Here is a 16,878-nt window from a genome sequence, read left to right on the forward strand (position 1 = left end):
GAACGTTTAGACTGTGAGAAAGGCGAGATTGATTTACGAATCTGAACGCGCCGGTTTTATGGCTGATCACAAATCCGTCAGCGCTCAACTCACGCTGGGAAACTTCCCAACTCCGTTTTTTAACCAGACCCCCTCCCCAGCAGCTGCTTCTCAGGGAGACCCACCACTGGCGCTGGGGCCACCTCAGAGGGCTCTGGTAAGACTGGACTGACCCTCTGCAAGGCTAGCAAGTGGGTGGAAGTAGGAGAGTGAGTGGGGGCGTCCCAGGGAACTGGGAAAAGAGGTCAGAAGATTAGGAGACCTCACTCTGGGTGGCCACTAAAATTGTAGAAAGCGAACCCAGGCTGCTCTCAGCTCTAAAAAGGCCGGGGGAGGGAAAGGGAAATCTTGCAGTTTGAAGCCCGTTTTCCCTTGCTTTTTCATTTTGGTGGACCCCTAATCCTCCCAGAGCAGAAAGCAGTTTGTAAAGTCGTAGGTGACTGGTTCTTTGTCACTTGGGCCTATAGAGAGCCCACAATTGGTTATCTCCCCTTATGGGTAATAAGCACAAATCTTCCCTGAGCCCCAAATATTTTCAGTCCAGGAGTGACCCAGCTTGCCTTTGTGCTCACCCTTTCCTTCCTGAGGCTTCCAGTCTCTCCATTTTTGCTGCCCAGGCACAAGGAAGAGAATACCACCCACTCTAGTTACTTCTTGCCTGAGACAAGAGTCCCCAAATTACAAGAAATAATTTACAAAATGGAAACCAACACCCTACACACATTCCAGCAAGGTTCTACCTCTCCTATTCTTAACCTGAGGGAAGCATTTCTTCTTCCCAGCCAGAATCAAGCTCAGTACCCCTTTCCACTCTTTCTCCCTTCCCTCCTCCCTCCCTCCCTAAGAGAATGACTGCCAAGGTAAAGCAAAGATACAGCAAATAGAATACAAATTACTAAAGGCTCTATGTTCCAGGTTCACCTATTTGCAGATCTTCCACTACCTCTTAACATTAAAAGTTTCTGCAGACTTTGGTTAATATGGCAGAGCTGGCCCTGGAAAGGAGTAGTCAAAGCAGCCTGCTCTGACCTTTCTTCTATTTATTTTGCTCTTCTGGTAGGTGGGAAAGGGACCCTGCATAGCTGAAGTAGGATTGGGAATTAGGGGAAAAGGATATAAGTGAGTAAAGATACAGCTTCCTAAACAAAAGAACTTCAGCTTCAGAAAATGGGTTTAGAGGCTGTGGATTTGGATGTCAACCAGAAAGGGAGGATTAAAAACAATGTATGTGGTGGGAACCTTCTCTCTCTCTCTCCTTATAACCCAGGGGCTTATTCCTCTGCTCTGGAGCACCATGGTTTGAGCTGTCCAACCTTTCATGCTGTATCCCTTTGTCTTTCTTCCCTCAGCTCTCTCCAGATGAAGCTGAAAGGAGGAATGAACTGGACATGGGAAGAAGGCTGGATCCTGGTTTAGGGACGGGGCTGTGTACAGACTAGTACCCTACTCCCCACCACCAGACCCTTTTTATTCCTTTTCTCTTTAATGGACAGCAATGGAAAAATAATCCAGAAATTCCAAGGTAGCAAAGAAGGTTTGGGGGTTAGAGGGGGATGGAGAAGATGGGATATATGACAGCCCAAGTACCACTCTCTGTGGAGGTGTGACTTTCCCTCCTGGGCAGGAGGCAAGAGCCAGCACAATGTCCAGTCTCAGAGAGGTCAAGGGGCTTCCGAGGTCATTTTGTGGTTCTAATACTGAGCTAATCGCCTAGAAAACGTGGCCTCTCCATGAACTCTCTCTCCTGCCAGTCTCCCGCCTCCAAACCCTAAGTGAGGCCTCAGGGAAAAAGGGCCAGAGCCAGAACATTCAGGTCTGATGCAAAGCCCACTGATTCCCTCAGCCTGAGAAGCAGCGTCCCAGAGGAGCAAACAGCCCCCAAACCCAAGGAGCAAAAGGAAATCAAATGGAACACTTAGTCTCCAGGAGGAAGACCAGGGGGACAGAGCAGAAGAAGAACATTTCTGCCAGTTCATCTCACCTATGAACTGAGCAATTTTTTGCTCCAGAGAAAAGCACAGATTTGTCTAGAATCCCAAACTAGACACAAGAAGAAAACCAAGCACATCCACCTACACTGGCCCCAAGGCTGGGGCATTCCATCCAAGAACTGGATTCCATTTTTCCAGGAGGCGGCAGTGACATCTTCGCTGGTAAACAGGAATGCAGGACACAAGCCTCCACTGTAGACAGAGTCCCGGGAATACGCGACCATACGTGCACTTCACTAGGCACACAGGCACACATGCTGACCCTCCCCATGCCTGCCTGCATTTTCGGGAACCAGAAAAGCACTTCTGAGCCACCTCAAACAACCTCCTTCCCTGTAGTTTTTCAGGGGCCCTGACATGTCGGCCAGCAAACACTCTCCAGGTGTCCAGCACACACAACACACCCACCCCCGCAAGCATCAGTCATCATAAAAGGCAGCAAACCTGCCCAAAGTGTCCACCATAAAAATCCCCAGAAGATAGTTGAAAAAGAAAAAGGAGGCGAGAGAGTATTTCTTCTTTTGCTTGTGAAAAGAGCTCATAAAACGATCCAAATACGCCAGACCAGGCCGGGGCTTTGTTACCTTTTCGACTCTCGCCTCCTCTCGCCCGAGTTTCGCTGGTCCCATTCATGACGAACGGCTTCTTCCAAACAGAAAAAAGTTTTCAACTTTATGGTTCCAAATTTTTTCCCCCTCGCAGATCCGGGAGAGATGGCTAACACTTTTTTCCCTCAACAGCCGGTCTGCGGAGATTTGCTGTTGAATAATAACAAAGGAGAGAGGATACGTATTTAAAGAAAAGAAGTGATTAATGGTTTTCTGTATAATTCTCACATTTTTCTTAGCTCTTGTCTACACAGAATGGCTGTGAACTTTAAGCTCCATAGAAATCTTTTTTTTTTTTTTTTAATTCTATTCATACCTTCCAAGAAGCAGCTTTGATTTGGTTCTTTAGAGACATTCCTGGGGGGCGCGTAGGCTTTTAAACACTATTTCCCCTCAACCACGGGCCTCGGCATCTTCTTGCCGCTAAAACATCACACCGCGGTGGACCGAAACAAAGCTCGCCCCCTTATACTCCTTCAGGTCCGGGCGATTTTTTTATGAATCTCCCCGCTGCATTTAAACCAGCAGTTCACCACCTTTTCCCGCACTGGGGACACCGTCCCTGTCGGTTCCCGGCCCTACCCATCCTCCAACTACGACGCTGCAAACCGGAGGAATGCAAAATAAATAACAATAAAACGTATGGGTGGGATTGGAGTTTTTATTATTATTATTATTTTCTGCAAGTAGATGGGACCAAAAAAAACCAAAAAACCAAAAAACAAAAAAACCGACTTTTAATTGCATATACTCTTCAGACGTAGCCCTGAGCTTTTTGGAGCCGGAGTGGCTGCACCCTGGACCATCTTTGAACCAGAGACGATGAGATTGGGGCCCCAAAACCTTAGAACTTATCAGTGGTGCTGCACAAAAGCGACCCAAGACTGCAAGAGCTTTCTGAGGATCACCTGCACCCCTTCCCCTTCCCCCACTCCATTCTAGGGGTGACTGGGACCTCAGAGAAGGAAAGCTATTTGGTCCCCAGTCATACTTTCGATACTTTCTATGAGAAAGAAAATGAAAATTAATACAGGAGCAGGGCTTCACAAAAGAGGCCATTTGTCTTCTTGATTATCTATTTGCTTGTCAGAGTTTGAGCTATGGCACCAGCTAGCTCCTTTGTAATATAAAAATACTCTGAAAACCTGCAAACACCCAGAAACATCTGTGCAAAAAATTAGACTCATTAAAGCCTTAAACACCTCAGAGAAAAGTGATACCTTCTTATGTGGGGGAAAGAGGCCGGCCTCTTGGAATCCTCTCTCGGAACTTTAATAACCAAAGAGCTGTCTGTCTAGAAGGAGACAGCTTAACCGCATTTTATTTGCTTATGACAAATAAATCATGATATGAAAGGCTTTGCCATACTTAAGCCTCTTGTGTCCTACAATGAAACATTTTCCCCCATTAGGGACTGAAATCAGCCCTCTCAGTCCTTCCTATCCATTTTTGGACTTGAGGAAAAAACATTAAAAGCCCCAAACAAAACACACCGACCCCAAAAAGGGAAACAAACCAACTACCACAATTTGGGATCCTCTTAGACAAAAATTCCCATTGGACTCTTTGAAAAAAAATTTCAATCACACACAACGTGAGGCCAAACCCACTAGGGTGCTTAACATATACACTGGGTGGCATTTGTCCATATCTTTACATTGAGGTTCCAACAAAAACACGATGTGATGGTCACAAGAAACCAAACATTTATTTCTATTGTCACTCTGTACAGGACACAAATTTTCACGCCAATGAAAGGTTCTAGACTCAGGCAGCCCCAAAGGTAGGAAGGTGCCTGATTTGGAATGTCAGAAAGAGAACAGGAGAGAAGGACACACATGACATAAAATAATAATAATAATAATAATAATAATAATAATAATAATAAACGATGCAACAATGATAAACTATGGAAAGGGTTCTGCAACATCATCCTCCCAGAGTGGGAGGGCCACAACATTTTATTTCCTAGTTTCACATTCTTTTTCAGTCTAAGAGAGGGCCTCTGCTGTACAACTCTGGATTGGCAAGAGGGTCCTTCCCAGATCTCACAACTCAACTGGCCCCTCACCCTGCCAGGCATGTTGGGGTCTTCTAGTGGAAGGCCCTCCCAGGTGTCCAGGTCGCTCTTTTTTCTTGGACTCAATTTCCCTGCCCGCTCCTGCGTTGTCAAGGCAGCTCCCTCCCCACTTGTCCCCTTCCTTCTGTTCCCTTCATCCCACGGTGGAAGGGGGTGAACAGTCTTTGTCCCCCATGAACAGAGGGGGAGAGAGGGAGGTCGTGTATGTGTTTGTTACCGTGGCCAAAACACTGTGCTATCTGGCAGTCACAGGGTGCTTTCGCTGGGTGTCAGGAGTGGGGGACAAAGAAATAAAATCCAGGCTGTCTTCCAGCAGCGGCAGCAGCAGAGACGGCGGCAGCCGAGCCGGGCCTCATTTGTTAGCCGAGTGTCGAGGTAATGGTCGCCACCGAGGCCCGTCCTCTCCTCGGCAGAGTAAACAAGACAGATGGGCCTGGGCCTGGCGTGATTAAAGATGAAACGTGGATCCATCTTCGCCAAAGCTGAAAACGAGGAGCTTCAGCCTCCTCCTATTTCTCTTTCTGTCTTTTTCTTTCTTACTTCTTCTTTCTTTCTCTTTTCTTTCTTTCTTTCTTTCTTTTTTTTTTTTTTTTTTAAGGAATAAAGCAAGAGACTTGAATCTTGCTTCTGGGGGGCCTCTCACCGGGCTTCCAATGGTCATATCTATAAATAAAGCTCCCCTACCCCTCCTTCTATGCTTTTATTCACATATAACTAAAATGGGGGGAGGGCAGGTGGGATTTTCCAGGCCGAGGCCCGAGGGAGGGGGGGTCCTCCCGCACCCCTGAGTCCCCCACTCTGCACTCTCTGCCCACCCTCACCCCCCAGGTTCGCAGCCTCGGCTTGGGGAGGCACTAGAGCGCAGGGGGGCCTCCGTTGGGTCGGCCAAGGGGCCCTCCGGCTGCTCCTGCGGTGCTACCCGAACGGATCTTGGTGTTGGGCAACTTGTGGTCTTTTTTCCACTTCATGCGCCGGTTCTGGAACCAGATCTTGATCTGGCGTTCTGACAGGCAGAGAGCGTGGGCGATCTCCACCCTCCGGCGCCTTGTCAGGTAGCGGTTGTAGTGAAATTCTTTCTCCAGCTCCAAGACCTGCTGGCGAGTGTAGGCGGTCCGAGAGCGTTTGGGCTCCCCACCGGCGTAATTGGGGTTTACTGGACACACACAGAGAGAGGGAAAAAGAGAAAGTTTTATTGCCTCCGAAAGGGAGGAGGGAAAGCCCATTCCTCCTACTAACAGTGTCTCCTTCCCTCCCTCGCTCCCTCTCTGCCACCTCCGTTACCTCCGGAGAGGGGAAAAAACCGAAAAGGGAAGAAGAGAAAGCCCTTAAAATTTGGAGGGTTGTGCTGTCCTGGTTGTTGTTTGGGTGTCTAGTGTGGGCAGTGAGGAAGCTTCCTACGGTTTTAGTCGCTCCTCTCTCTCCCTGGGCCTGGGGCCCCGGGGTGGGAGAATAAGGGGTGAAAGAGGGAGGGGAGTTGCCCTAAACCTTTCCTCTGTTTCGTTCCCACCCTTGCTGCTCAGATTCCAAGCAGTGCCTGCCCCCAGTAAAAACTTTTGCCTACTTCTCCAGCCAAGGAGGCCGACTGGAATAAAGGAAAAAAATAAACACTGGGAGTTGACTCAACTCTGCTTAAATACGGATTACTACCTCCTCCTCCTTCTCCTCCCCCACATCCCACACCCCTCCCCAATTCCAACTTCACTGAGAATGCATCTCCCTGGCGAAAAAGTCGCTAGTGAGAATGGCGAAGAGGATGGGGAACCGACTTCAAAGGCGCAAGGCCCACCAGGCCATAAAAATTTATGGGGGATGTAATTATGTGGCTCTGAAAACAGGCGACCGTAAATCTCTGGCAATGGCGAGTTTATAGCGGGGACAATTGGCTTCCCCCAGCTCCCTCCCCCCATGCCTCCGAGGTCCCTTGGTGTAAAGCGCCAGGGGTGGGAGGGGAAGGGGTGCCCACGCACTCACCCGTGCTCACGTGAACTTTGCGCATCCAGGGGTAGACGACGGGCTCTTTGCACGCGGAGTGGGACGGGCTGGGATGCAGGGGGTTCTGGGCGCAGGGAGGCGGCGGGGGGCTGTTGCTGACCGCCTCACAGCGTTGGCCAGGCTCTGGGAGGAGGGCCCCGGCGGGTGGCTGCACAGGAGCCCGAGGGGACAGCCCCGGCGGTGGCGGGGGTGGCGGGGGTGGTGGCGGAGGCGGCGGGGGCCCGGGGTCCCGGCAGGCCGCGTAGCGCTGCACCGTGCACGCCGCGCGCCGCCCGAAGCCCGCCTCGGGCTGGAAGCTGCTCTCTCGCCTCTGGCCGCCGGCGTAGTACCCCGGCGAGTGGTCGCTGGGTAGGTAATCGCTCTGTGAATATTCCTCGCACGGAGGGAACTTGGGGTCGACATAGTTTGAGTTGATCAAAAAAGAACTCATAGCCATTAATTTCTGGGAATTGCCCACAAAATATACTAAAATTTATTCCGACCCCTGACTCGTTTTCCTGTTTCCGAAAGCCCTCCTACTTACTGTCAAGTGAACAAAGTTAGGGGCCCACGTGATCCTCCGAGCCAATGGCCACCCCGCCTGCGATTCCCGGATAAGGAAATCTGCTCACCCGGACCCTACTCCAGCCAAAGAGGTTTATTTCCCCTTCTTCTCTTTCCCCTCCCCACCCACCCATCCAACACCAGGATTTACATAGGGCTCCTATGGGGCGACCCCCGCCTCTCCTTGCTCTCTCCGAGATCAGAGAGAGAGCCAAAGAGAGAGCGTGAGAGCTAGCAGGTTGCGACTGGAAGGCCTGTTGTTGCATTGGGTAGAGAACAATCCCTGGATCCCCTCAGAAGTTGGGGTGCCCGGTGTCGCCCCTCCTATTCTGCCTCACCTCTGTCCAGCATTCTCTGCTTTCCATAGGGCCCCATCTCCTCCCCAGGACGACAGGGAGCCCCTGCACCCTGCATCTGTGTGGGAATGGAGTAGCGGCGGGCTGGGGGCTCCGCCTCCAAAGGGGAACCCACTGGGGGCGAGGGGCACTGAGCTTGGGGCTTTTCTCTTCAGCCAGATGGGGAGGGGTATGGGGTGAGAGAGGAGGCGTGGGGAGTTGGAGGGCGGGTGCGCAGAGGGACTTGTCAGAGATGAATGGAACCTAGGGCGGATCGATAGGAAATTCATGCACTAATTCGGGGAGACCTCGCCTTCCAAATCGCATTTAGCTGCGCTATTAGCCTGGCGGTGTCAGTCCGTCTGTCCCCCTTCTCCTATCCACTCCCTTCGCCTCACAGGGCGAGAGCTCAGAAAAATGACTTGGTTTCCCACCCTAAAGATGAGCGCTGGAGTAAAAAATCTGCAACTTTGGAAAGCAAATTGAATAGCAATTTGCCAATTCCAGAACCAACCGAGCAATAAAAACCGTGGCGCCAGAGACGTTCTAATTGCCGCTAATGCGGCAGCCTCCGCGGCGAATAGAAATCTCACACCCTTGTGGTGCTGGAGATAGAAACCCTGGCGGTGGATACCCCCCACCACACACACACATACACACAACACCACCCTCAGCAATCGCATGTTTCCAGGGCATCTTGTTCTGAACCCTAACGGAAAGGCAACCTCAGCATCCGTTTGAAAAGCGAATTTCCTTTGCTTTGGACATTGTATGCAAGAGTCATTGTTTTAAAATCTCCAATAAAGCTTCTCTGAGCCTAGAATGGAAATTAGGCTTGCTTGAGAAGAGAGGATAAATTTTACAATATCGTCAACATTAACTTCTTAAGACTAGTGGAAAAGGACCACAGCTCCCAAGGTCAGGCATGATGTTCAGGTAGATGAGTCTTCCATTTATAACCAGTTGTGGGGAGGGAAGAAAGATGAAGAAATAAAAAGGAAGAAGTCTTCTTATGGTCACTGGATTGTCCTCATTTAGAAAAATAATATTTATTTTTTCTTCTGGAAAAAAAAATGAACGGAGTGTTTATGTCAACTACATATTCCCCTAGATACGAATTTGTGACCACAAAATTCCTTACACAAATTCGGATCTACAGGGTATATACAGAAGACAGACAGATCTTCTTGGCCCAGAAATTTTCCAGTTCTCCTACTTTCCGCACGTTCTTCGTTTGGGATGTGGTTTGAGTGCTTTCATTTTATTTCGTTTTGTTCTAGTTTTGAGCTCTGGGAGCAGAAAAAGGCATTGCAGCTCCATTCTTGGGATTACAAGGTTTTCAACTCTCCTCTTCTATTAGAAATAGAAGCAGCCGGTCAGCAAGGGGACGCGAACCTCGCGGCCAACTCGCAACTCTCGGTGGCGGCGCATGAATTATGAGATGTAAACATTAGCTAAGCACAAAAGGAGGAAGGGTCATCCTGAGGCTGCCTGAAGTCGGAATCAGGCCCTTCTGGGTGCACTCGCGCCCCTCTCCGCCCCTCCCCCTAGGACTTTTATTTTTTAAAGAAAAAAACAAAACCCCAATCGGCTCCTCCAGTGCCCCTCACGGTCTTTAGGATGCGATCAAACGAATATCTAGATATTTTCCAAAGCGCCTCTCAGCAAAGGGAGGAGGGAGAGGCGGCTGGGTGTGAAGAGGGTGTAATAAAAGTCCTTTTGGAAAAATTCAATGGTAAAGAGAGAGAAACAGCTGTAAAGAAAAATGCTGGGAGACCAAGCAGATGGGGTCCCGGATATTTAATGACGGGCAATTCTGTTTACAACCTGAGAAAAAGATCAAAGGCGTTTCATTTCCGAATGAAGGGCAATGAGGAACCATAAAAGATGCAACCAGATGATGTGCCCACGCCTCCTAGCCCTCACACACCTCCTGGGGGCCAGAAAAGGGGGACAATCCCCTAGAGATATGGAGAAGAACCCCAATCCCTAGCCCCGGTGGATTTCCTCTGTCTAAGCCAACTTACTTGCCCAGCCACCTGCTTGGCTAGCTGGCTGCGGGGCCAAACTGTGGACCTGGGATTTCTGAACCAACTTCCTGAGGCTTCTAATAACTGCTAAATTTGCTAAACTGGGAGACTGGAGATTGTGCTGGGAGGAAGAGGGCTTAGACTGTGAAAGCTACAGCCAGGTGAGGGGAAATTGCCCAGAAGAAGACTCCTTCCCATTCAGAACCCCTACCTATCTCCCTAGGTTTGAGAAATACTTGTAGCCCTTCTGAACAAGTCTAAATACTATGAATTTCATTATCAACAGCAACAAACCAACTCTCTAACCACTACACTCCAGAGGTCTCTGCCCACCGCTAGTCCTGAGATCCTAGCAGGTAGGGGAGCTCTCACCTTCAGACAACTAGGTCCAAAGACCCTCGGATTTTTATCCCAAATCTAATCATTGACACAGTTGGCCTTGGGTTCTAATTTCTAATACCAACACTCTCCTGGCTAGGCCAGGCCCATACAGAAAAACAATGACACTGTACTTGCTATTTTTGCCATGAGAAGTTCCAATGGATAATTTCAGACCCCATCTGGACACCCAGGGAGACTGGAGTCTGACCCTGGGCCCACGGAGTGCTCCTGGTAAGATTCCCCACCAGCTCCTTAGAGTCAAACCAGGACCTTTCTAAATAATCTCAAAGGCCACTTAGGGGCTCCACGACCCACTCAAACCGGCCCGGACCCTCCCCGCGCCTCCCCGTCCCATACCTCCTGTCCTCTATTGACCCGACCTGGTAAACCCATCCAACCCATTCGCGTTTTGAAAGTTTTGAGACCCCTCGGCTGGCTGCCGGGCCTCTCTGCTTCTCTACACTTCACAAGGAATGCGGCCCAGGTGCCCACAGCACCTCAAGAGAGAGGAATGGGAGGCAGAGCCACCCCGGGGTTGGGTACAGTTATCTTGGGGCCAGGGCTCTGAGATTTCCTTCTCTGCGCCCTGGGAGCCGCCACCTGCGCATCCCAACAAGGCGTCGCATACACACCCCTCCCCCGCCCCACCACCACTCCTGCCGGGTGAGCCGCCAGGGGTGGAGGACAGGGTTTATCAGCGAATCCCAGAATGGGTTCCACCGGAGTTGGTCGCTGCCTTTCTCCTCACCCAGAAGAATACCAACAGCAATATGCATAGTAAAAATAGGAAGAGCAAGGGACTCGCGCGCGGTCCAAGCCACCTCTCCTGTGCTCCTCGGTCGTCTGGCGGCTTCCCGGCCGCCTTCTCCTGGCAGCCACAGGTTGCTAGCGTGACCTCTCGCTGCCCAGCCCCCCGCCGCCGTGTCAGGCGTGCCCAGGCCGCAAGGAACCATCCACCTTTTGTTGACACGGAGAAAGCGTCGCAGGAAGGAGGGAAATCGAAGGGCCAAGGAGAGGCGAGTCCCCAGGCAGCCTGCACCAGCATCCACGCAGAGGAGAGGAAGTCCCAGAGGGTGAGCCGGCAAGAGTACTCACCAGGCCGCTCCCTGCGCCCTCCTGACGGACCCGCGGACCCGCTGGGCAACAGCTGAGCTCGCTCATGTCCACTATTGTGTGTCCGGAAAACCGAACCTCGGCTGTGGGCAGAGTAGCCACCGGCCCCCACTGAAGCCGGAACAAGACTTTTTTTTTTTGGTGTGTTTTTGTTTTGAAGCGCAAGTTTTCGTATTAATCTCATACTTTGGCAGTCTTTGTTAAACAGCGAGGCGCGTCATGAGGCTCCCGAACATTTTAATAATTTTTAGACGCCGTGACCTGCGGTTCACCCCTCTATGGGCCTCCCCCACAAGCAGGCAGTTACTATAATATGCTCCGCAGTTCGCTCGGTCATATTGTATTTTGCTCAGGTCATTACTTGGGAGAAAAATGACAGAGCAGGAATTTGATTCCGCTCATCTTCTCCAGCTCGACTTTTCGCCAGAACCTCCTTTTCCCTTCACCCAACCCCCATCCCCAAAAAAGTTCCGTTAGGGTAGGATTCAGGCGACTCTGCCCCTGCTTTGATTTGCCATCACTCCTATATTTTTGTCAGATCTGATTCCCTGGACAAAGAGTGAGTGAATGAGATTCCATGGGGATTCCTTCTGAGGCCTGAATACAGGGTTGGTGTGAAGAGAACTGAAAATCCGGCACTGGGCATCTGGACCCCAGAGAGCAGGCCTGAGCTAGAAAGGTCCCCTTCCCTCAGCCCTTCCCCAAAATGCATACACTGGCAGAGCCTGTATCCCCACCCCATTATACACTCCATCAGCTTCATTTACTCCCCTATGTGCCAAAGTTACATTCATTTCTGCAAAAACTTTCAAAGCTTGTGCACCCAGAAATGATTCTTCCACACCTCTCGAGGTGGAGGGTTTGGTCCACAGCCCAACACATTTGGAAAAGACAAAGGGGACTTAGGGACAGGGACTGGACTGCACTAGTCAAAGCCCAGATGTGAGGACTTGGCTTTCAGAGGCTTAAATTGTTCTTTAAGAACAAAACATCTTTCCACCACAAAATATTTTTTGGAAAGAAACACTTCTCATTTATAAGCAACTCCTTTGCTTACCCCCATCACCACAAGGAAGCTCAGGAGAAAACCAGCAGAGTTTTTAAATAGTCAGAGATTTTCTGAATTTGTCTCTCCATGATTAAAATCTGGTGGAATGCCTCCAACACATTTTTGCCTTTCTCTGGCAGAGGCAGGTCAGGTAACTCTTCTTCTACCCAGTTCAGGGTTCAGGCCTAGGGAGGGCTTGGAAAGGTAGTATTCCTCTAGCACAGAGGGAAGAAAGATGCTCAGCTTGATCTGATATGGCTGAGGCCATTCTTTCCTCATCCTGAGGCCCCTCCAGCACAGAACCTTATCTTACTTGAGTCTATTCCATAGATCCCTAAGATCGTTAGCATTATCCTGGAATGGAAGAAAAGGAGATTGAGGGAGAACCGTAAGAGATGGATTCTCCAGTTCAGGCTTTGACTGCTTCCTCCTCAGGATCCAGGAATTCCTCCCTGGCCTGACAACCCAGAGATACTCCTTTGAGGACTAAGTATAAATAGGGACCTACACCAGCTAGTTTAGTTAAAAAAAAAAAAAAAAAAAAAACAGCGTCAAATCAATTTGAATTTTGACATTAAGCCTTTTTCTCCATTGGCCATACTTCAAAAGGCATCTTTACAAAAACTCTCAGGTATTCTCCATTCTTGAAGGGCAGCACATCTCTTATATTAAATGCTTGGAAGAGACTGATGACATCTCATAATACAACAGTCATTTAAAGACCCAAAATAAGCATATGCCCTGGTGTTATAATTATAGTCTCTCCAAGCATTTTACTTATGAGCTAAGCTTAATGCATGAATTCAAGGTTCATTTCAGGTCGCCTGTTTGAACTTCGATTAAAAAGATCTCTGTGAGGCCATTCAGTATTTTTCCTTTGCATTTCACCTCCCTCCTCCAATTAGGAAGAAAGGGAACCAGGATGAACATCCAAATGGAAATCTGGGAAAGAGTGAAGAGCTAACAAACTAACCACCTTTCAATATTGTAGTTCTTAAACCTAGGAATTGTAGTTTAGAAAGCCTCTAGTGCTTGTCCGTGGTCTTGAACTCCAGCTGCCTGGACCCAGCCTGCGGGGTTGGGAGTCCTTTAAAACAAGCCAAGGGATGGCGGGTGGGGGTGGAAGAGCCAGCAATCTGGACCTTTTAGGGCAGGTAGGGTGGGGCCGATTTAGTAAGAATCACCTTGGAAGCTTTCTTTGGCCCTGCTGAACATCCTGCAAGGACGTGTGGGTAATTGGATTTTTAAAATGTATGCGGCTGGGTAAGTTTTAATTAAATTTTATACGGTGACTCAAAGGTTATCTTTGGGAAAGAAAACTACACAGAGGATTCGCCACGCCCCTGGGCGCTCTCTTTTGTGCAGCCCACCACCACCTCCGGCGCAGTATTTATAGAAGGGTTTTTTTCCTTCCTCAGTTTCTCCTTCCCCAGATACCTGCCTCTTCTGCTCACTTCTGCTCCCCGCCCCCAGTTCTCACAGCCCACACGCCTTCCTTACCTCCAGCATCCCTTGCTCCCTCTTCTCTCTTCACACACACGGCCCCCTCCCCCCTTCCCACCCCGCCCCCACTGCTAGACGCCTCAGCCGCCGGGCTCACGCATGCTGTAAACTTTTGACCCTCCAACTTTGCGACCCCTCGGGCAATAACACTGGCCTCACAGCCCAGAGTCTCGTTCTGCTGTGCAGACTGCAAAAACCCAGGCACAAAACGCCTTCCTTGCCCCTCCTCCTTCGCCACCTTGCCCCCACCCTCACCCCCGCCGCCGCCGCTGCCGCCGCCTAAGGGTCTTCCTAAGACCTGGGGGATAGGAGTGTTTGATTATGAAATAACTCCTTGGGGAAAAAACCTCCCGACCCTCCTGCTTGCATTCTCACTGATCTTTTCAGTTAGGACTCCTGGAAGAACTTTCGACCACCCATCCTTCTTCATTCTTGTCCCCCAGAGTGGGGTTGCTGAGCGAGGTGCCTATGAAGAGCTGCAGAATGGGCTGACCTGGAGAAGGGTATTTCTGGGGTGCAGAATGAAAGGAGCTGGGAGCAGGGTTTCCTCGGGAGCGGAGAGGACCACCATGCCTTTAGCAGTGATGGGAGAGCTGTATCCCAATAATGCCAAGCCCAGCGGGGCCTGGAGCCACCTTGCACCGCCGCTCGCTGGCGGCTTGTAGGCCCCAGCCTGGCTGTGAACTTGGTCTAAGGCGGACTCTACTGGCAGCTCCGGGACGTTACAGCCTCTGCCTTTCGGCCAGTGTGAAAGACCCTGCGCGCTTTCGGTTTCCCTTCCGCCCAAATAGCACCTCCTAGGCCCCCAACTGTTGCGAGGAAGGGTTTCTTTTCCCCTTCCTTAAGGGCTCTCGGGAGTCAGAAAACAGGAAAGAGAGAGCGCACACGAATTAGAGAGCTGGAGGCAGACAGAAAAGGTGAAAGAGGAAGAAAGCAAGTAAAAGAGTAGAACTCCGGATACAGGGATTAATCCCCATACTGCTTCCAAATCCCCCACGAGGAGACACCCCCTCCCACGTTGGCACTTTCCCTGCACCTGCCCTCTCAGTACTTCTTGGGATGCTAACTGTCCACCTTTCCATGGGGGTTTAGCCCATGGTTAGGCCAGCCGGCTTGGGGCCTGCGGTACTTTCTCCCCGCTAGACGGATTCACCCCTACCCCACCGGTCCCCGGAGGTCAGGGCTCACTACAACCGAAGGCAACCGCAACCCAGGCGGCAGCAGCTTGGGCTCAGACCGTCCACCCAGAGAGCGAAACCAGGGCGCGGCCCCAAGGCCCGGGAGCCTTTTCCAGGGAAGGGAGGATGCAGCATCCTGCAACTTCCTCTCCCAGAGGAAATTTAGGAAGAGAAGAGACAGGGCGGGAGACGCCTAAACCGTAGAGAAAAGGGAAGGCTAGAACGATTGATTAAAACTTGAAAAGGCGCTGCTCTCAGGGACCCTGCAGGTTCCCGAATTGCTCGAAATCCGAACCTTTGCAGTGCTCTAAATTCCCCCATTCTTTGGAACCCGCAATTCGGGCTTCAGTGAATTCGCCAACAGAACGGAGGAAAGATTCACAGAAACCTGTCGGCATGCCCTGCCTGGCCTGCAGCGGTAGAGGTGGCGGAGGTGGCGGCGGTGTGGCCGGCAGCGCATAATGTATGCCGCAGCGACTCTGAGCCCCAAGTAGGCCAGCACCGCGGCCCTCAGTCTGCTGACCTCTGCGTGATCCCGGACTCTATGAATTATTGATGAGATATGAGCGTTGATTTCCCCTTTCAGGATGCAAACTCCATTATATTGTTAAAATGGCGATTTAATCGTTGAGAATAGCTTTGGTGTGGGTTTTTCCCCCAACTCATTTGCGCCTCCTTCCTTTTCATTTAACTCTCTTAATTAAATCCTTTAACAGATTTTAATCACTTTTTGGAGGGAGGGGTAGGAGGAAGGGGAAGGCCATTACATTATTACTACTAAACAACAACAAACAGGACACTAAAACAAGGCAAAATAAAACAAACCCCGAAATCCATCAAAGGCTTCTACCTTTGAAAAGTTGAAAGGAAGATGGCAGAAGGCGTTTAACCCCTCTAGAAAGGTTGCTTTGGAAACTTCCACCAGAGACAGCATGGAAGAGGTGAACCAAGCCGGTCCTCTGGCAGGGAAGAGAGGGTGAGGGCCAGCAGTACCCACCTGGGAGGTGTCTAATTCCACCCCCAGGAGACTCGTGTGGAGTCTGGACTCAAGATTGTCATGCTTACCCTTGCTGAGAAGTCCAGAGACTTCAAGCTTGGGGAGGATCACAGGATTCTTGTGGGAGTGACTCTCCAATCTGAGTCTCAGAGGCACTTAGGGAGAAATGTCCATTCTCCTTAAGGGGCCCCCACTTCTCCCTTCCCCCTCCCCAAACAGCTCAGTTTCCAGGCAGTGTCTGGGTTAATTAATATGGATGTATAACAGTGCTGCAGCAATCAATAAATCCCTGCTCCGAGCAGATCCCATCCTCAAAATCTGATTACCCTGAGAAACTCCAAAATGGGGAGAGGGATCAGAGGGCCCCCTCCTAAAAGAAGGGAGCTGGTTCTTGCTAGCCCTGTCTTCCAAGGTTGGCCAGGAAAGCCCATACAAGGCAAAAGGTACTGAGGAAAAGTCCTGGAAAGGGACTAAGTATGGGGAATTATGCTGACTATTCTATCTTCCCCTTTGCTCTGAATCCTTGGCTTCCTCCCTAACATCCAGGTCCCAGGGATAAAGGAACCAGGCAGGGAAAAGCGCTTCCTCTTGGGTCTCCAGTGTCCTGTCCTCCCAGCCCTCAGTGAAAACTTCTCACAGCCAGGGAAGGGTTAAGTGTCCCTACCACAGTTATGGAGAGGAAGCCGATGAAATATGGGCACTTGGAACTCCAGGCCCGGCTGGCTTTCCTGTTTACACTTCTTTATACTTCCTCCCACCCTGTGGCCTCAGAGAAACATAACAAAATAAAACAAACAACCAAATAAAACAAAAAATCAAATTGTGCACTGAGTGGTGGCCAGGCTGGACTCAGAGCAAAAGGGAAACTGCAGCCTTAGTCTCTGGCTGCCACCTCCTGGGGCTTTCTCCAGGTTAAGGATTTGGCCAGAGGATGCCAGAGGGTGCTTGTAACCCAGAAGGCTAGTGCCTGGACTGGCAGTGGAGAGAAAGTGGGAGAGGAAGGAGAGAGAGATGGAGAGATGGAGCAGCATTTCCAAATA

The 16,878-nt window shown here is 50.5% G+C and overlaps 2 protein-coding genes across 10 annotated transcripts in view; both read right to left on the reverse strand.

Moving 5' to 3' along the window:
* Positions 1–16,878, reverse strand: part of HOXB3 (homeobox B3) — a 55,243-nt gene that overhangs the window by 21,862 nt on the left and 16,503 nt on the right. For 3 of the 7 annotated variants that reach the window (XM_079134287.1, XM_079134288.1, XM_079134289.1), the window contains exon 2: positions 2,615–2,788. The gene's annotated coding sequence lies outside the window, so the exon portion shown is untranslated. The other 4 variants (XM_079134292.1, XM_079134290.1, XM_079134291.1 and 1 more) reach the window with 4 other exon arrangements.
* HOXB4 (homeobox B4) lies at positions 4,322–16,799 on the reverse strand. Of its 3 annotated transcripts, none has more exons than XM_079134316.1 (3): positions 14,157–16,799; positions 6,690–7,098; positions 4,322–5,871 (listed from the first exon to the last, which is right to left on the reverse strand). In XM_079134316.1, the coding sequence occupies exons 1-3, from the start codon at positions 14,232–14,234 to the stop codon at positions 5,573–5,575; spliced, it is 786 nt and encodes a 261-aa protein (XP_078990442.1). In that variant the 5' UTR covers positions 14,235–16,799; the 3' UTR covers positions 4,322–5,572. The 3 variants fall into 3 exon arrangements, with proteins under 3 accessions (XP_078990442.1, XP_078990444.1, XP_078990443.1); XM_079134318.1 differs by lacking the exon at positions 14,157–16,799 and adding an exon at positions 7,592–11,080; XM_079134317.1 differs by lacking the exon at positions 14,157–16,799 and having other exon boundaries at positions 6,690–7,362.

The sequence above is a fragment of the Sciurus vulgaris genome (genome assembly GCF_902686455.1).
Source record: "Sciurus vulgaris genome assembly, chromosome: 3".
Taxonomy (NCBI): domain Eukaryota; kingdom Metazoa; phylum Chordata; class Mammalia; order Rodentia; family Sciuridae; genus Sciurus; species Sciurus vulgaris.